At 38.8% G+C, this 19,471-nt stretch overlaps 1 protein-coding gene across 3 annotated transcripts in view; it reads right to left on the bottom strand.

The window, feature by feature from the left end:
* Positions 1-19,000, bottom strand: part of LOC111140866 (RAD50 double strand break repair protein) — a 101,036-nt gene extending 82,036 nt beyond the window's left edge. Inside the window, exons 1-3 of one of the 3 annotated variants that reach the window (XM_022493097.1) lie at positions 18,853-19,000; positions 18,447-18,758; positions 16,623-16,706 (exon numbers count right to left, since the gene is read on the bottom strand). In XM_022493097.1, coding sequence (XP_022348805.1) covers positions 16,623-16,706; positions 18,447-18,575 — 213 coding nt within the window. In that variant the 5' untranslated portion in view covers positions 18,576-18,758; positions 18,853-19,000. Of the gene's footprint in view, positions 1-16,622; positions 16,707-18,446; positions 18,821-18,852 lie in introns of those variants that run through there. The other 2 variants (XM_022493096.1, XM_022493098.1) reach the window with 2 other exon arrangements.
* Between the last annotated feature and the right edge of the window lie 471 nt (positions 19,001-19,471).

A 19,471-nucleotide genomic window follows, 5' to 3' on the forward strand; every position in this document is an offset into this window, starting at 1 on the left:
CACAGCAACTTCTTCCTAGGAACATCGCCAAAGGCAAGGGAAGCAAGGGCAAAAATGAACTATTGGGACTTCATCAAGATCAAAAGCTTTTGTACAGCAAAGGAAACAGTTAATAAAACCAAAAGACAACTGACAGAATGGGAGAAGATATTTGCAAACGACATATCAGATAAAGGGCTAGTATCCAAAATCTATAAAGAGTTTATCAAACTCAACCCCCAAAATTATTAAAATATTAAAATTAATAATATTAAATAATATTAAATATTATTAAAATTATTTTTAATCCAATCAAGAAATGGGCAGAGGACATGAATAGACATTTTTGCAAAGAAGACATCCAGATGGCCAACAGACACATGAAAAAATGCTCCACATCACTTGGCATCAGGGAAATACAAATCAAAACCACAACGAGATACCACCCCACACCAGTCAGAATGGCTAAAACTAACAAGCCAGGAAATGACAGATGCTGGCGAGGATGCAGAGAAAGGGGAACCCTCCTATACTGTTGGTGGGAATGCAAGCTTGTGCAACCACTCTGGAAAACAGCATGGAGGTTCCTGAAAAAGTTGAAAATAGAGCTACCCTATGACCCAGCAATCTCATTGCTGGGTATTTACCCTAAAGATACAAATGTAGTGATCTGAAAGGGCATGTGCATGCAAATGTTTATAGCAGCAATGTCCACGATAGCCAAACAATGGAAAGAACCTAGATGTCCATCAACAGATGAAAGGATAAAGAAGATGTGGTTTATATGCACAATGAAATACTATGCAGCCATCAAAAGAAATGAAATCTTGCCATTTGCGACGACGTGGATGGAAGTAGAGGGTATTATGCTTAGCGAAGTAAGTCAAATCAGAAAAAAACAACTATCATATGATCTCCCTGATATGAGGAAGGGGAGATGCAAGGTGGAGGGGTTGGGGGTAGGAAAAGAATAAATGAAACAAGATGGGATCGGGAGGGAGACAAACCATAAGAGACTCTTAATCTCACAAAACAAACTGAGGGCTGCCAGGGGGCGGGGGTAGGGAGATGGTGGTGGGGTTATGGACTTTGGAAAGCGTATGTGCTATGGTGAGTGCTGTGAAGTGTGTAAACCCGGCGATTCACAGACCTGTACCCCTGGGGCTAATAATACATTGTAAGTTAATAAAAAAATTTAAAAATTTAATTAAAAAAAATCCCCAAAAAGAGCCCAGGACCTGATGGATTCCCTGGGTCTAACAAACATTCCAAGAAGAAATAATACCTATTCTCCTGAAGAGTTTCAAAAAATAGAAACAGAAGGAAAACTTCCAGACCCTATTTGATATCCTTGATATTTCTAATATTAAGCATTACCTTGATCCCCAAATCAGGCAAAGACCCCATCAAAAAGGAGAATTTCAGACCAATATCCCTGATGAATATGGATGCCAAAATTCTCAACAAGATACTAGCTAATAGGATCCAACAATACATTAAAAAGATTATCTACCATGACCAGGTGGGATTTATCCCTGGGATGCAAGGGAGGCTCAACATTTGCACATCAATGTGATAGAACAAATCAATAAGAGAAAAGAACAATATGGTCCTCTCAATTGATGCAGAAAAAGCATTTGAGAGAATACAGTATCTGTTCCTGATTAAAACTCTTTAAAGTATAGGAACAGAGGGAACATTCCTCAACTTCATAATATCTATCTATGAAAAACCGACAGCGAATATCATTCTTAATGGGGAAAGCTGACAGCCTTCCCAATGGATCAGGACACGACAAAGATGCCTACTCTCACCACTCTTGTTCAACATAGGATTAGAAGTCTTAGCAACAGCAATTAGACAACAAAAAGAAATAAAAGGTATTCAAATTGGCAAAGAAGAAATCAAACTCTCGCTCTTCACAGATGACTTGATGCTTTATATGGAAAACTCAAGGACTCCACTCCCAAACTACTAGAACTCATACAGCAATTCAGTAATGTGGCAGGCTACAAAATCAGTGCACAGAAATCACTGCTTTCTTATACACTAACAATGAAAATATATAAAGGAAATTAGAGAATCAAGAATCAAGTCCATTTACTATAACACCAAGAACCATAAGATACCTTGGAATAAACCTAACCAAAGAGGTGAAGGATTTGTATTTGAGGAACTACAGAACACTCATGAAAGAAATTGAAGAAGACACAAAAAGATGGAAAAGCATTCTCTGCTCATGGATTGGAAGAATAAACATTGTTAAAATGTCTATACTGCCTAGAGCAACCTATACTTTCAATGCCATCTCGATCAAAATTCCACCAGCATTTTTCAAAGTGCTGGAACAAACAATCCTAAAATTTGTATGGAACCAGAAATATCCCAAATTGCTAAGGAAATGTTGAAAAAGAAAAACCTGGGGGCTTCATGTTGCCTGATTTCAAGCTTTACTACAAAGCTGTGATCACCAAGACAGCATGCATGGTACTGGCACAAAAATAGACACACAGACCAATGGAACAGAGTAGAGAGTCCAGATATGGACCCTCAATTCTATGGCCAAATAATCTTCAACAAAGCAGGGAAAAATATTCAGTGGAAAAAAGACAGTCTCTTCAGTAAATGGGGCTGGGAAAATTGGACAGCTGTATATAGAAGAATGAAACTCGACCATTCTTACACTGTTCACAACGATAAACTCGAAATGGATAAAAGACCTCAACGTGAAGCAGGAACCTATCAAAATCCTAGAGAAGAACATAGGCAGTAACCTCTTTGACACTGAACACAGCAACTTCTTTCAAGACATGTCTCCAAAGGCAAAGGAAACAAAAGCGAAAATGAACTTTTGGGGCTTCATCAAGATGAAAAGCTTCTGCACAGCAAAGGAAACAGTCAACAAAACAAAGAGGTAGCCCACAGCATGGGAGAAGATATTCGAAAATGACACTACAGACAAAGGGCTGATATCCAAGATCTATAAAGAACTCCTCAAACTCAACACCCCAAAAAACAGATAATCATGTCAAAAATGGGCAGAAGACAAGAACAGACTCTCCAAAGAAGACATACAAATGACTAACAGACACATGAAAAAAATGGTTCATCATCATTAGCCATCAGGGAAATTGAAATCAAAACATCACTGAGATACTACCTTACACCAGTTAGAATGGCCAAAATTATCAGGACAGGAAACAACACGTGTTGAAGAGGATGTGGAGAAAGGGGAACCCTCTTACACTGTTGGCGGGAATGCACGTTGGTGCAGCCACTTTGGAAAACAGTGTGGAGATGCCTTAAGAAATTAAAAATAGAGCTACCCTATGACCCTGCAATTGCACTACTGGGTATTTACCCCAAAGATACAAATGTAGTGAAAAGAAGGGCCATATGTACCCCAATGTTCATAGCAGCAATGGCCATAATCGCCAAACTGTGGAAAGAGCCAAGACTCCCCTCAACAGACCAATGGATAAAGAAGATATGGTCCATATCTACAATGGAGTATTATGCCTCCATCAGTAAGGACGAATACCCAACTCTTGTATCAACATGGATGGGACTGGAGATCCAGATTATGATGAGTGAAGTCAAGCAGAGAAAGTCCATTATAACATGGTTTCACTTACTTGTGGAGCATAAGGAATAACATGGAGGACATTAGGAGACGGAAAGGAAAAGTGAATGGGGGAAATCAGAGGGGGAGACAAAGCATAAGAGACTATGGACTCTGAGAAACAAACTGAGGGTTTGGGAAGGGAGGGGGTTAGGGGGATGGGTTAGCCTGGTGGTGGGTATTACATGGAGCACTGGGTGTGGTGCATAAACAATGAATCTTGGAACGCTGAAAAAAAAAAAAAAAGATTCTACTATAAGGAAGGGTTTTGTCTTTTCCCATTATTTATTTTCATTTAAAAAATATCACCATAGGAAAAATAAATAAATAAATAAATAATATCACTACAGACTCCTACAGTCCTCACTTGGACTCCCAATCCCCAACCGGGATGCCACAGTTAGGTTCTGCCTTCGTCTCACAGCTTCACCAACTGGCTTTTGTACTGAATTAATTAGGGATGAAGGAAGGTGCAGAGTTTTTACCATGAATACTGAATTTATTTTATTTTGTTTTTAATGATTTATTTGAGAGAGTGAGCTCAAGCACAAGCAGATGGAGAAGAGGAAGAGAATCTTCAAGCAGACACCCCGCTGAGCAGGGATCCCACTGTGGAGTTAGGTCTCATGACTCATGAGATCATGACCTAAGCAGAAACCAAGAGTCAGATGCTTAATGGACTTAGCCATGCGGGCACTTCATGAATTTAAGTATTTTTGTACTTATTGATGCTCCTATGATTTTTCTCATTTATTCTATTATTAGTGGCAAACTACACTGATCAATTTTCAAATATTAAACCTTGCATTCCTGAGATAAACCCAACTTATTCACAGTATATTATTTCTATCTGCATATTAATGAATTTGATTGGTTACAATTTTCCTATGGAGTTTTGCATTTTTGTTCATCAGAGCTAGCTGTCTGTAGTTCTTCTGTATTGTCTTTGTCTGGTTTGGGTATCAGGGTAATATTAGCCTCATAAAATGAGTTGGGACATAATTCCTCTGCCTCTCTTTTCTTTTTTTCTTTTTTTTTAGATTTTTTTTTTTATTTATTTATTCGACAGAGATCACAAGTCGTCAGAGAGGCAGGCAGAGAGAGAGAGAGAGAGAGAGGGAAGCAGGCTCCCTGCAGAGCAGAGAGCCCGACGTGGGGCTCGATCCCAGGATCCTGGGATCATGACCCGAGCCGAAGGCAGAGGCCCCAACCCACTGAGCCACCCAGGCACCCCATGCCTCTCTTTTCTGAAAGAGTTTGTAGAACTGAAATTATTTCTTCCTAAAATGTTTGGTAGAATTCAGGGAAATCATCATAAGGGCCTGAAGTTCTCATCATGAGGGTTTTGTTTTGTTTTGCTTTGTTTTTTCAAGATTTTATTTATTTGACAGAGAGAGAGATCGCAAGTAGGCAGAGAGGCAGGCAGAGAGAGAGGGAAGCAGGTTCCCTGCCAAGCAGAGTCTGATGTGGGGCTCGATCCCAGGACCCTGAGATCATGACCTGAGCTGAAGGCAGAGGCTTAACCCACTGAGCCACCCAGGCGCCCCTCATCATGAGGTTTTAAACCATTAATTTCTTCAACAGGTGCATTTTTTTCTTGGGTGACCTTTAGTAGCCAACATCCTTAACAGAATTTGACCATGTCATCTAAGTTGAATTACTGGCATAAAATGGCTAACAATCGTTTTTTTAAAAAAACAATATTGTCTTATTACCTATATAAGGCTTATAGGATATGCAGTGATGTTGACTGTTTTACTGTGAATATTGATAATTTCTCTTCTTTTTCTTGATGTTGCTTATTAATGTTTTGTTTCGCTTTTTTTAGAACTAGCTTCTGGTTTCACTGGTTTTCTCTGTTGTCTTTGTATTCTATTTCACTTATTTTTGCTCTCATTTTTATTTACTTTCTCCCTTTTGCATATTTTGAATTTAATTACCTTGTCTTTTTCAAGCTTCTTAAGATGGAAGCTCTCAGGTCATTAATTTTAGATAATTTTTCTTTTCTAACACTTGATTCTATAAATTTCTAAGCATTATTTAAATATACCCCATAAATTCTTCTGTTATGCTTTTATTTGAAGTATTTTCTAATTTCCCTGTGCTTTAATCCATGGGTTATTTAGAAGTGTGCTACTTAATTTGCAAACATTAGAGATTTTCCAGTTGGTTTGTTACTGATTTCTAGTTTAATTCTAGTGTACTCAGAGAACACACTCTGTAGGACTTCAATTCTTATAACTTATATATACCTGTTTATGGTCCAGAATATTTGTGAATGTTCTATGAGTGTGCTTGAAAATAATGTATATTCTGTTGTTCATTGGTGGAATGTCCTATAAATGTCAATTAGGGCTAATTTGGTTAATAGTGTTAGAATTTTCCATATCCTTACTGATTTTTTGCCTCCTTTTCCTGTTTTTCTACCCAGGAGGGTGTTGAGATCTACAGCTATAGTTGTGTATTTGTTTATTTCTCCTTCTGGTTCCATAGATTTTTGTATCTTCTGTGTTGAAGCTTTACACTTAGAACTGTTATATCTTCTTGGTTAACTGATCCCTTTATGATCATAAAATGTCTCTTTTTACCCCACTAACATTGCTGGTTCTGAGTATACTGTCTGATATTAATACAGCTACTTCATATAATGTGCCACTTCAGTTGGCATATTTTAGGGTTTTTTCCCCCCATCTGTTAACTTTTAACCTATCTGTATTGTATTTAAAAACACTGCTACTCCTTTTATCTGGGTCTTTTGTTTTATTTTGCATTTTTCTCATTATACTTATGTTTTCCTTTACAACTTCCTATACACTTATAAGATTGGTAATAATGTTTTAAGGCTGTCTGCTAATTCTATCATCTCTTTCATTTTTGATCAGATTCTGTGACTGAATTTTCTACTGGCTATGGGTTCCCTGCTTCTTTGCATGGTTGGTAATTTTTTACTGTGAATTTTACATTGTTGAATAAAGAATTTTGTTTTATTCCTTTAATGAGTATTGAACTTTGTGCAGGCATGCAGTTGAGTTTCTCAACATTCGATCCTTATGACCCTGTTTTTTTTTTTTAAGACTGTAAAGGGGGGGGGACGCCTGGGTGGCTCAGTTGCTAAGCATCTGCCTTCAGCTCAGGTCATGATCCCAGGGTCCTGGGATCGAAACCCACATCGGGCTGAGTTGGAAGCCTGCTTCTCTCTCTCCCACTCCCCCTGCTTGTGTTCCCTCTCTCACTGTGTCTCTATCAAATAAATAAATAAAATCTTAAAAAAAAAAAAAAGACTGTAAAGGGGGATGTAGAGCAACCTTTACTCTAAGACTAATTTAGTATCATTTCCCCTTAACCTCAAGAAACTCCTTTAACATTTCTTGTGGCACAAGTGTGCTGATGAACAAGTAATTGTCATTTCCTTAAAAAAAAAAAAACAAACACTAAACTAAAAATGTACTCCATTTCATCTTTATTTTTTGAAGGTATTTCTGCTGGATACAGAATTTTAAACTGAGTTTGATTCTCCAGCACTTTGAGGGTATCACCTCATTATCTCCTGGCTTTGATGGTTTTTTATGACAAGTCAGTCAGTATTTCTCTCCTATGCATAATGTTTTACTTTTTCCTCAGTCTGCTAAAATCTTCTTTTTATCTTTGGTTTTCAGTAGTTTGAATATAATACACAACATAAATGTGTTTACGCTATTTGTGATGTGTTGAGCTTCTTGGGTCTTTTTTCATTTTCTCTGTTGAGATTGTTCTCTACACATATGACCATGTTTCCCTTTAAATTGTTGAACTTATGTATCCTTGTCTGCTAATTCCAAAATCTATTACCTCTAGATCTCCTTCTATGCATTTTTTCCCTCCCAGTTATGGATCACATTTGCTTCTTCATATATCCACTGATTTTTTTTTTTTTTTACATCTTAGACTCTCAGACACTGTAGATGCTACACCGAGAGTCTGGACTGTGTTGATTTCCCTTAAAAAGTGCTGAGTTTCGTTTTAGCAAGCAGTTAATTTACTGGAAACACACCTTGATTCTGTCAAAGCTTATTTTAGATTTGCTAAGAAGGTCCTTCTGAGGTCTCAGAAGAATGCTAGGGTTCCAGAAGGCTTTCCTACTCTGGCATATCAAAACTCAAATGTCACCCAGCAGTGTGTAACCTCTACAATATCCATTCAGCTCACTGTCCCACTCCTCCACCTCAGTAGTTGATCTCTGTTAGCCCTCACTGAATCCTATCCTGGACACACACAGCTTAGTATCTAGCCAAAGATTCAACAGTCCCTTACACCGATTTCTGGTGCCCATCTCTGCAAAGCAATCCCACTCCTGTATCTTTCCCACAATCTTCAGCCACTTCAGTAAACCCACACTTCTACCTACCTTTGTCTCATCTACCTAGCAATACCACTATTCTCTGCTTGGTTCTAATCCCATGTGTAGAAAGCTAGAATGAATGCACAGTCACATCACGTATTTCTCTTTTCTCAAGATCACAGCCCTGCAGCATTTATTGCCCAATACCTAAGAACAGTTGCTTCAGTTATATGTTCCAGTTTTACAGTTGTTTATCTTGGAGCAAATCCTGAATTTTTTTTTTTTTTAATCACAGACCATCTTTTGTTGGCCTTTTAATAACTTTCAGGCATGAATCTAACTTTGATATTAATTCATCAAATCATTCAAAAAATGATTAAGCACAAATTTATTAAGAACTTGTAACTTTCATGTATTGTTTTGGTTCAAAAACGAATGACATTTCTTCCTTTAAAGTATGGAAGACAGGTTAAATAGAAGAGTAGAAAAAGGTGTGTCAAATATCATCTTAAGAGACATGCAGGATCCTTTGGGAACACAAAGGAGGAGCATCTAATCTACCTTGGAGAGTTCTGGGAAGGTTTTCTAAAGGAAGTGAATGTTTCAACCGAGAACTGCCAGATGGGCAGGAGTTAGCCAGATGAAAAAATTTGAGTCACTGAACAGTTAAAGTAATTTCAGAAAGTATGGTGCAGAAAGTAGGGAAAAGTTGAGTAAAGACAGGAAATGACTAGTAATTAAGAGCCTTCTAGGGGCGCCTGGGTGGCTCAGTGGATTAAAGCCTTTGGCTTTGGCTCAGGTCATGATCCCAGGGTCCTGGGATCAAGCCCTGCATCGGGCTCTCTGCTCAGCAGGGAGCCTGTTTCCCTTCCTCTCTCTCTGCCTGCCTCTCTGCCTACCTGTGATCTCTATCTGTCAAATAAATAAATAAAATCTTAAAAAAAAAAAAAAAAGAGCCTTCTAAAATATGTTAAGGGCTTTGGACTTAAGGCAATGAAAAGTCACTGAGGGGTTTAATCAAGGGTAAATGCATGTTGCAGATATGCATTTTAGACGAATCACTTTGCCTTCAGGATAAACAAACTGCACTGAGGCAAGACAGGAGGTAGGGAGTATTCCAGGAGGAACAGTAAGTATTCCAGGAAGACAGCCTGCATAAGAGCTTCAGCACTGAGGATGGAGGTAAGGAGGGAGAAGTCATTGTCCTGGCTGCTCAAAAGTTGCAGGATTCAAAATTAATACACAGAAATCCACTGCATTTCTATACATTAATAACAAAGTAGCATTAAGAAAAATTAAGAAAACAATTCTATTTACAATTACACCAAAAAGAATAAAATGCCCAGGAATAAGTTTAACCAAGGAGGAAAAAGTCCTATACTCTAAAAACTGTAAAACAATAATGAAAGAAACTGAGGATGACACAAACAAATGGAAAGATATGCCATGCTCATGGACTGGAAGAATACTATTAAAATGTCCACACTACCCAAAGCAATCTAAATATTCAATGTAATCCCTATCAAAATACCAACAGCATTTTTCACACAACTAGAACAAGTAGTCCTAAAATCTGTATGGAATCACACACAGAAGACCCTGAAAAGCCAAAGCAATCTCTGAAAGAACAAAGTTGGCAGTATCACAATACCAAATTTCAAGAAATACTAAAGCTGTATTAATCAAACAGGATGGTACTGGCACAAAGATAGACACACGGATCAACAGAACAGAATAGAAAGCCCAGAAATAAACCCATGCTTATATGGCCAATTACAACAATCTATAACAAAGGAAACAGGAATATACAATATGGAAAAAACAGTTTCATCAATAAATGGTGCTAGCAAAACTGGACAGTTACATGTAAAGCAATGAAACTGGACCACTTACTTAATCCATACACAAAAATAAACTCAAAATTGACTAAAGACCTAAATGTGAGATGTGAAACCATAAAACCCCTAAAAGAAAACATAGTAATCTTGAGGACATCAGCCTCAGCAACATATTTATGAATATGTCTCTCTTCAGGTAAAGGAAAGAAAAGCAAAAATAAGCAAAATGGAATCATATCAAAATAAAAAGCTTTTGTACAGCAAGCAAACCATAAAAAGAACAAAAAGGCAACCTAATGAATGGGACACAATATTTCCAAATGATATATTGGACAAGGGGTTAGTATCCAAAAACTCATACAACTCAACACCAAAAAAATGAAATAACTGGATTAAGATATTTTCCCAAAGACACAGAGATGCCAAAAGACACATGAAAAAATGCTCCGCATTATTATCAGACATACGCAAATCAAAACCACAAAGAGACACCACTTCACTCCAGTCTGAATGGCTAGTATCAAAAAGGCAAAAAATATTAAGTGTTGGTGAGGATGTGGAGAAGGTGAACCTTTGCGCACTGTTTGGGAGAAATGTAAATTGGTACAACCATTGTGGAAAACAGTATGGAGGCTCCTTAAATACTAAAAACAGAAATATTATATGATGTAGTAATTCCATTAGTGGGTATTTACCCCCCCAAATGAAAATATAATTTAACAAGATAAAAACGCACAGCTATGTTTTGCAACATTATTTACAATAGCCAAGATATAAAAGCAATCAAAGTGTACATCTATAGACAAACGGATAAAGATACCCACTGGGAGGAAAAGGGAGGTGGTCTAGCATGGGAGGCCAAAGCAGGATGGGAAACCATCCACGTGAGGGGACCAACATGAGGAGTTGGAGCCCAAGCAAGGTGAGAAGGGCATTCACATGGGGTAGTATCAGTCCAGCATGAGGTGTTGGGAGCCCTACTACAGTGATGGGAAATTCGGTACAAACACCGGGATTGATCAAATAAGTAAATACATTAACAATATAGTCAATTCCTTGCTTCTGTTTTCACTCTATTTACCAGGCAATGGATTAAATCTACTTTCCAATTTACTCAGCCCTTGATGAAATCCAACTTTCCAACTTGCTCAGTGCTTACCATTGAGCTGCTAAACTAGACAGAAGAAACACAACTAGGATGACTGGTCTTCTTACAAACTTTTACCCTCAAACCTCAAGTGACCCAATGACACCATCATGTAACTCTGTAACACTTCCCTAACCAACTTACCTCTGAGCTAAAAACTACCTTACAGGGGCACCTGGGTGGCTCAGTGGGTTAAGCCTCTACCTTCGGATCAGGTCATGATCCCTGGGTCCTCTGCTCAGCAGGGAGCCTGCTTCTCCCTCTCTCTCTGCCTGCCTCTCTGCCTACTTGTGATCTCTGTCAGATAAATAAATAAAATCTTTAAAAAAAAAAAAACTACCTCACACTTTTTCAAGCCTCTATAAACCCCTTCTCCCACACTCAGCCAACAATTTAACTTTTTTTCCACTGAGAACACAGAAACAATCCAAAGACAACTGACTTATTCTCTCAACTCTAAACTTAACAATTATGTACTGTGCCTGCCATCCTCTTAAAACCGATAAACACCTTATACTCCTATTAACTCCTTCAGTCAAGTCATGGATCCCATTTCTTCTTGCCTACTCCAGGATTTAACTCTGCAATTATCCCTTCTGCATCAATTTGTTTCCTCTGTCCAAGGTCATTTCTATCAGCCTAGAAATGCTCTATCCCAAGTATATATGCTTTAACCCATATTCATCCCACATGGGTTAAATCCTATAGTGTTTAAAAACACAAATATGGGAGCAATATGTGATAAAGAAACACCTGCAGAAATAAGCATCTGGTTAATTTATAGTTATCAACCAGAACGGAAACAAAGCTGATGAGATGCAGACAACAGAGTTGAGATGTAAATGAGGTCAGAGAATGAATGGGAAGGACTGAGGTAGTCAAAGTTTGAAAGAAGTAGAGGAGAAAGGGGGAAAGTAGGCAAATGGAGCAACATGAAAATCAAAATTCCTGAGAAAAACAAATGAAGACAGGTAAGAAAGACTGGTGAGAAGCAGCCAAAAAACTCAGGTGTTTAAGACAACGTAAACAGTATTAGGTGCAGGGACAAATTAAAGCAAGGAAAAGAAAAGACGAGAGAAGCTGAATATGTAAGAGGAGATGAAATGGTAAGAAGAACATAGTAGGATGGGGAAATTGATGGGATGTAGGCAATTCAGGTGAGGGGAATGACTCCCTCCATAACAGGTATAAATGACTCAGGAGAGAAGAGCTGATGAACAACAGTGTGGGTGGGAGCTCAGAACTGGGAATGAGAGCAGCTGAAAAGCGGGTAATAAGTGAGGAAAGCTAAACGACCAAGGCCAGAAGAATGAGAGGAAGAACATGAGCAGACAGCTGAGAAAAACAGCTCTAGAAAGATAAAGCATTTCCAAGGGGAATGAGTGATAGAGTGAGATTGTCAAAGATGCTAGAGCATCAGTCAACATAGAAACATCCAGAAAAACAACAAAAATATACAAGACAAAACAAAACCAGAATAGTCAACAAAACTTTTTTTTTAAAGATTTTATTTATTTGTCAGAGAGAATGAGCACAGGGAGAGGCAAAGGGAGAAGCAGGCTCCCCGCTGAGCAAGGAGCCCGATGTGGGACTTGATCCCAGGACGCTGGGATCCTGACCTGAGCCGAAGTCAGCTGCTTAACCAACTGAGCCACCCAGGCGTTCCAACAAAACTCTTCTTGATTGTGCAAACATTTTCATCTATTTCCTTCCACTCAAAGCAAATTCATAAAACAATTGTTTCGCTTTCTTATCTCCTGTTTTCCCACATTACCGAAACTGGTTTTGTCAAGATGACCAATGGCCTCCACGTAGCCTAACCTTCCTGACTTGAGCTATCTACATTATTTGACACAGCTGACATCCCTTTCTTTCTTGTTAACACTTCATCTTCTTGTCTTCCAAGACCCCACCCTCCCAGTTTTCCCTACTTTACCACTTATCTTTTAGCATCTTTTGCAGATGCCTCCTCCTTGTCCCTATTTCTACAAGTTAATGTGCTCTAGGTTAAGATTTTCTATCTTGGGACACCTTGGTGGCTTAGTCGGTGAAGCATCTGCCTTTGGCTCAGGTCATGATCCGGGAGTCCTAGGACAGAGCCCTGAATCAGGCTCCCTGCTCAGTAGGGAGCCAGCTTTTCCTTCTGCCTGCTTCTCCCATCCTTGTGCTCTCTCTCAAATAAATAACACCTTAAAAAAAAAAAATCTTCCGGGGCACCTGGGTGGCTCAGTGGGTTAAAACCTCTGCCTTTGGCTCAGGCCATGATTCCAGGGTCCTGGGATCGAGCCCCACATCAGGTTCTCTGCTCAGCAGGGAGCCTGTTTCCTCCTCCTCTCTCTCTCTGCCTGCCTCTCTGCCTACTTGTGATCTCTATCTGTCAAATAAATAAATAAAAACCTTTAAAAAAATCTTCCATCTCTTCTCTACAGTCACTCCTTATGTGATCCTATCAGGCTTTAAAGCTAATTACAGATAACTGACTATATACATCAGTGATTCCTAATTTTCTTTCTCTAGCTTGAAACTCTCTCCTGGACATAACTTCTATTTGTCTACCGCACATTTTAGATATCTAACACATTTCCCAAATTCACATGTTTAAACCAGAGCCACCCAAATTTCCTTTTCCAGAGTTTCCTCATTGTGATAAACAGCGACACTACTTTATCTGGTTTTTCAAGTCAAAAAACTTGAAGTTATGTTTGATGCTTCTTCTCTTATACACCATTATCCAAATCATCAACTCATCTGTTGGTACTACCTTTAAAATGCATCCCAAATCCAACCATTTCTCAGCATTTCTACCATTACCACCTTAATCAAAACACCAATATATCTCACCTGAATTATCTCAAAATCTCCTTTATTAGTCTCTACCCTTCTACCCTAACCACCTGCAAATAGTTTTCTCTCAGCTGCCAGACTGATTGCTTTAAAATACACACCATGCCCTTCTCCTGCATTATTTCTTCCAAAAGATTCCTATTTAAATGAGAACAGAACCCAAGGGCTTGCAGAAACTAGTCATATCTCTCTGATTTAATTTTCTACCAGTCATCTCCTCGCCATTTTGCTCTCCTTGTGATTCCTTGAACACATCAAGGATGCACCTACTTCTGGGACTTTGCACTTAGTATTAATACTAACTAGAATGTTACTCCCAGACTGTGAATGACACATTTTCTCTAGAATGAATATTTAAAAGAGAACTCTGGTTGCTGGGGGGGTGTGGGGGACTTCAAAAGAATGTGGGCAGGAAAACCAGTTTGGAGACTACTGGAAAAACTCAAAGGGAAGACGAAGATAGCTTAGACTGGGAAACGAGCAGTGAAGATGGAAAAAAGGGACAAATGTTAGACATCTTAGCGCAATGGACGAACCTTACCTGGGAGAACCATCTTCATGGTCATGGTATCTCCCCTGCCAGGTAAATATCCATGGATATTTGAAAAAAATAATGAAGAACTGCTTATCAACTGGCAACATGGGGAGATGAAGGAATCAATCAAAGGATGACACACCAGGTTTTGGCATGAGCAAATGTGTGAATTGTGGTATCATTAAACCAGGTATGGAGGTAGTACCAAACTTGAGAATGTGAGAGGAATGGGAACCATGGGTTCTGTTTTGAACATGTTAAAAAGATGCCTATTAAAATTTCCAAACAAACAGATGGACATAGATATCTAGGGTTTAGGAAAGAAGTTTGGGCTAAATATATAAATCAAGAATAATACGCACATAACCAGTACTTAAAGCCATGAGAATGAATAAGATCAACCATGAAGAGTAAGGCAAAGACAGACTCAGTAAATGAGACTAAAATATGGCCAGTGAAAAAGGAGGTATGAGATAATGGTACTATGGAAGCCAAGAGCAATGTTTTTTAAAAAGGGAGTAAGAAGCTGTATCAAATCTTCTGAGAAGTTACTGAGAATTAGAAAATGACCATTTTATCTGGCAACATGAAGATTACTGGCAGCCTTATAACAGCAATGTTAGCAAGGGAGGGGTGGGAAAGAAAACCTGAACAGAGCAGGCAGGGGACAAAATGAGAAGCGATAAAATGAAGACGATGAGTACATACAACTCTTGTGAACTGAGCTGTAAGACTGAATGGAGGTAGTAGCCAGATGGTGATCTGGAGTAAAGGAAGAGGTTTTTGTTTATAGACTAGAGCTACTACAGCATGCTTATATGAATGATCCTATGAAGAGGGAGAAAGTGCTAATATAGAAGAAAGGAAACGAAAAGGAAAACACTTCCACTGACAAAAGGGACTGACTGGTTCCAGCCTCCAAGAATAGTTGGCTGCTTTTGGATAAAACAGTAAACAATTTACCTTTAATACAAGAGAAAAAAACAGTACCAGTACAAATGAAGCACAGTTTGAAAGACTTGAAGACTGGAAAACAAGGTACTTTTTATCCAATTCCTAATTTTTCAATAAATTACAAGGCAAGATCAACAACTGAGCAGAGTAGATTTCAGGTTTAAGGAAAGAGAAGGTGTGAAACAGTCATTGCAGAGGGGGCTCTGTCAATGTACTAAATGATTTTACTATCTCTAAGAGAAAAGTTTAAAAATATTTTCAATTACAGTTACCTTCAGTCATATAAAAGTGGGAACACCTTAAATGACCCTCAATAGGGGGTCAAATGATAAAATATAAATTCAGTGGATTAATTTCAGTAATTAAAACCAATGAAATAAAAGTGTGCATATATATATATATATATATATACGTATAGCATGGCACTAAAAATTTGATTCACACAATAATATAAAATGCTACCACTGTTTTGAAATATTTACATTTGAGCGTATTTAAATCCACACACAAGTATGTCACACAAAAAAGCCTGAGAAATATACAATAAACTATTAAGGGGGACTGGCAGGTAGCTGAGAGAGGCGTATGAAATCACTGCATATATAAAACAAGAAAAACCTGTAAGCAAAAATATGTAGTATAAAAAATCTATGTCCTTTACACTCGATAATGGTATAAACACTGTAATTCAAAGATTCGCACACAAAGACTTAAACTATGGCACATTTTAATGAAAAACTAAAAGCAATCTAAATTTAAGAAAATTATGCGACTATTAAAAATGTTCATAATAGGTTACATGTTTAAAGAAGGAAATATTTCAGATATACAAGAAGTATAAAAGATAAAATCTAGCCAAACACCTAGATTAAGAATTTAATTTATTTGATGACATGGGACCTTATGATAATGTTAAGTGGGGAAAAACACAAGGATACAAAATTGGGATATGACTTCAGCTATGTAAGACTGTCTGTAAAACAGAATTAAAAAAAAAAACAAACATGACAATGTTAACAGTGGTTGTCACTGGTGCCAAGACTGTGTGGACTTTCCTATCTTTTCATACTCTTCCATTGCCAGGTTTTCTAAATAAGCCTTATCACTTTTATAATTGCAAACATTATATTTTGGAGAAAAAAAAAAGAAAAGAAGAGAAAATACTTAAGTTCAGGGCACCTGCGTGGCTCAGTTGGTTAACAATCTGCCTTCAGCTCAGGTGATGATCTCTAGGCCCTGGGACTGAGCCCCACGTTGGGATTCCTGCTCAGCCTCTCCCTCTGCCCTTCCCCACTGCTCATTTTCTCTCCCTCAAATAAATAAATAAAATCTTAAAAAACAAACAAACAAAAACTCCCAAAACTTAAGTTCACTAGCACTATTACCTTGGGATCATGAACAAATGTATTTCCTTTGGTTCCAGGAGGAAAATCTCCAGTACAAATATATTTGAGACATTCAATGATGGTCTAAAAAAAATAGAAAATTTTATTACTTAGTAATAAGAGAACCACAGAAGTTTATTATAAAATGTTAACTTGAAAAAAAAAATGTTAACTTGTTATAAAAATATTATCTACCATAAGAACTATAAAGATATAAGATAAAATTTGATACTATAAAACCTGTAGGGGCACCTGGGTGGCTCAGTGGGTTAAGCTGCTGCCTTCGGCTCGGGTCAGCCCCGCATCAGGCTCTCTGCTCAGCAGGGAGCCTGCTTCCCCCCTCTCTCTGCCTGCCTCTCTGCCTACTATGTGATCTCTATCAATTAAATAAATAAAATCTTAAAAAAAAACAACAAACCTGTAATATAGATATGATTAGATGTTAAAGGATAACTGCATGGAAAACTACTAATTAAAAAGGTATATTAAAATAAAATATTACTTTTTAAAAAGTCCTCTATTTCCAATTAAAACTTTTCAAACTAATTTAATAACAATGGTTAATGTAAAATATGGTTACCATAGTTGATGACACCGTTTTGTAGAAATGAAATTAGCTGAGGGTAAAACTTAAAATATTCTTACAAAAAAAAAGGTGATAGACGTGTTAATTAACTAGATAGGTGGGATCCTTTTACAATGTACAGTACATTAAATCATCCCGATATATTCTTTAAATATCCTACAATATTATATATGAAATGTAAAATTTCACACCCCAATAAAGCCAAAATTTTTTAAAGTTAAATTTTAAAAAATGGCTAATAGCTATGCATAACTATGTGCCACCTATTTTACTAACCACCTACCTTTACATACATTAACTACCTAATTTTCACATTCATTTTAAGTTGTAGAAAACTTTTTTAATCTTCATATGAGAAAATTAAAGCACAATGCATTTGACTCACTCTTGCCCAGTCACACAGCTAATTAAGGTGAAGCAAATTATATGTATTTGCACAGCTAGTGTTCATAGTGTTCTCCTTCCAGGAGAGAGCTTAACAGAATTCTAGGTACACAACAGGCATTCAATAAATAACTTTTTCACATAAGCACAAGTAGACAAGAGTGTAGCATTCAATGCTCAACTCGAAACCTCTCTTTCTGTACCTTTTTTGTTTCGTTTGGTCTTCGTTATACAAACAATGCCCTGCTTTTTCTCAAACCACCTTAAAGAGTAGCCAGTCTCTTGGCTACCCTCTTCCCGTAACTGAATGCCACTCCAGGGTCCAACTCAAATTTCTAAACATTCCCTGGGCCTTAAGAAGTCAAAGTAAATAAGCTGTTCTCCAACTTTCTATTATGACTCAGTAAGAGTCCTAAACTCTTCTCAGAAGTTCCTATTTTTATCATATTTAATAACTTTTTAATTAATTCCTATAATGGGACAACTGCCAGGAAGTGAATGCTGTGTTTTGGGAGCAAGTGTTTAACAAAAAACAACAGTGCAGACTAAAAGGCTTCCTACAAGAATATAAGCTCGCTGAGTGCGCGCGCGAAATTCTCAAGCAAACCCTGTCAACCCAACAAGCTTGGATACCCTAACGAAGCTGGTCGCGTCCTAAGGACGCAGGGGTCCGCAGGCCACACGGGGCCACGCCCAGAGGCCGGGCCCCACCCACTTCCTGGAGCACTAAAAGCTGAGCCATAGGAACGCCTCACCTCTCGACCTTATCACTATTCTGGACTGCCCAGACATTTCACCCTCCAGTTCCCAAGACATGACGTCCCGTAAACTGAAGGGGGCTACTGAGGACTTACCGTCTTCCCCGCCCCATTGGGTCCAACCAAAATTGTGAGGGGGCTGAAAAAAGTGATAATTTGCTTATCTTTGTCCTCTATTCCAAAACTCCGCACGCCCAAAATGCTCATCTTTTCGATCCGGGACATGTTCGCAAATGTTTCTTTTCTCAACACCAGGGGCCTAGAGCCCCGCCCACCAAGACTTAGCGGTGCCTCCGGAGCAGGGCGAGCGCGCGCTGTGAGGGCCCGCGAGACTCCAAGTTGGGAGGCTCGAAGGAGTAGCGAAGGCTCTGGCTGGAACTCTTCCTCCCACACCGGCTTCCTTCTGGCCTGACGGGCGAGAGCGGGGGTGAGGGCCTGTCCGGGGCTGCCCGCAATAGACGCGAAACGCAAAGCCAGGGACCACGCAAAACAGTACACTCACAGATTCCCGCCGCGGCCGCCCCGCGGGTCACGTGGGTCGCTACGACCAGCGTGCATTTACGCCGCACGCCAGGAGCACGCCGGGAAGTCGTAGGTTCGCGGTGCGCGCGCAGCTCTGGCTTCCGGCAGCAGTTCGGACCGGCTGGGTCTTTTGCTGATGGCCTCGCAGTCAGCTTGCTTGTTGGGGTGCGGCGGGGCAATCTTAAGAGCACTGACTCTGCGGAAGGCAGGCGCTTGTGACAAACAGTGGTTACTTAAGTGTGATCCTGGGATGCCTGGAATGGAAGGGAGTGCGGTGTGAACTAATCTCAAAAACTATTTTCTAACAATAGAAAGACGTCACTCCATTTTTCATTCTCTTTCGCTAATGTACGCACATGACGTATGGTGACGCCATCGCAATGATGGCCAATAGAATGTGCGCTTGTATATTTCTTGTGCTTAAAAAAACTCAATTTTAATTTCCAATTGAGTAAATATTGATAGTTATAACTCACATCAAAGCTCTTTGGGGTCTGCAGTGATTTTTTTTTTTTTAAGAGTGTAGGTGTTTAAGATCAAAAGTTGGGGAACCCTATTGTAGACCAAAAGCCAAATGCTGTTACAAAACTATAAAACGT

Source organism: Enhydra lutris, unplaced genomic scaffold, assembly GCF_002288905.1.
Source record: "Enhydra lutris kenyoni isolate GAN:26980312 unplaced genomic scaffold, ASM228890v2 scaffoldscaffold5, whole genome shotgun sequence".
NCBI classification, from domain to species: Eukaryota; Metazoa; Chordata; class Mammalia; order Carnivora; family Mustelidae; genus Enhydra; species Enhydra lutris.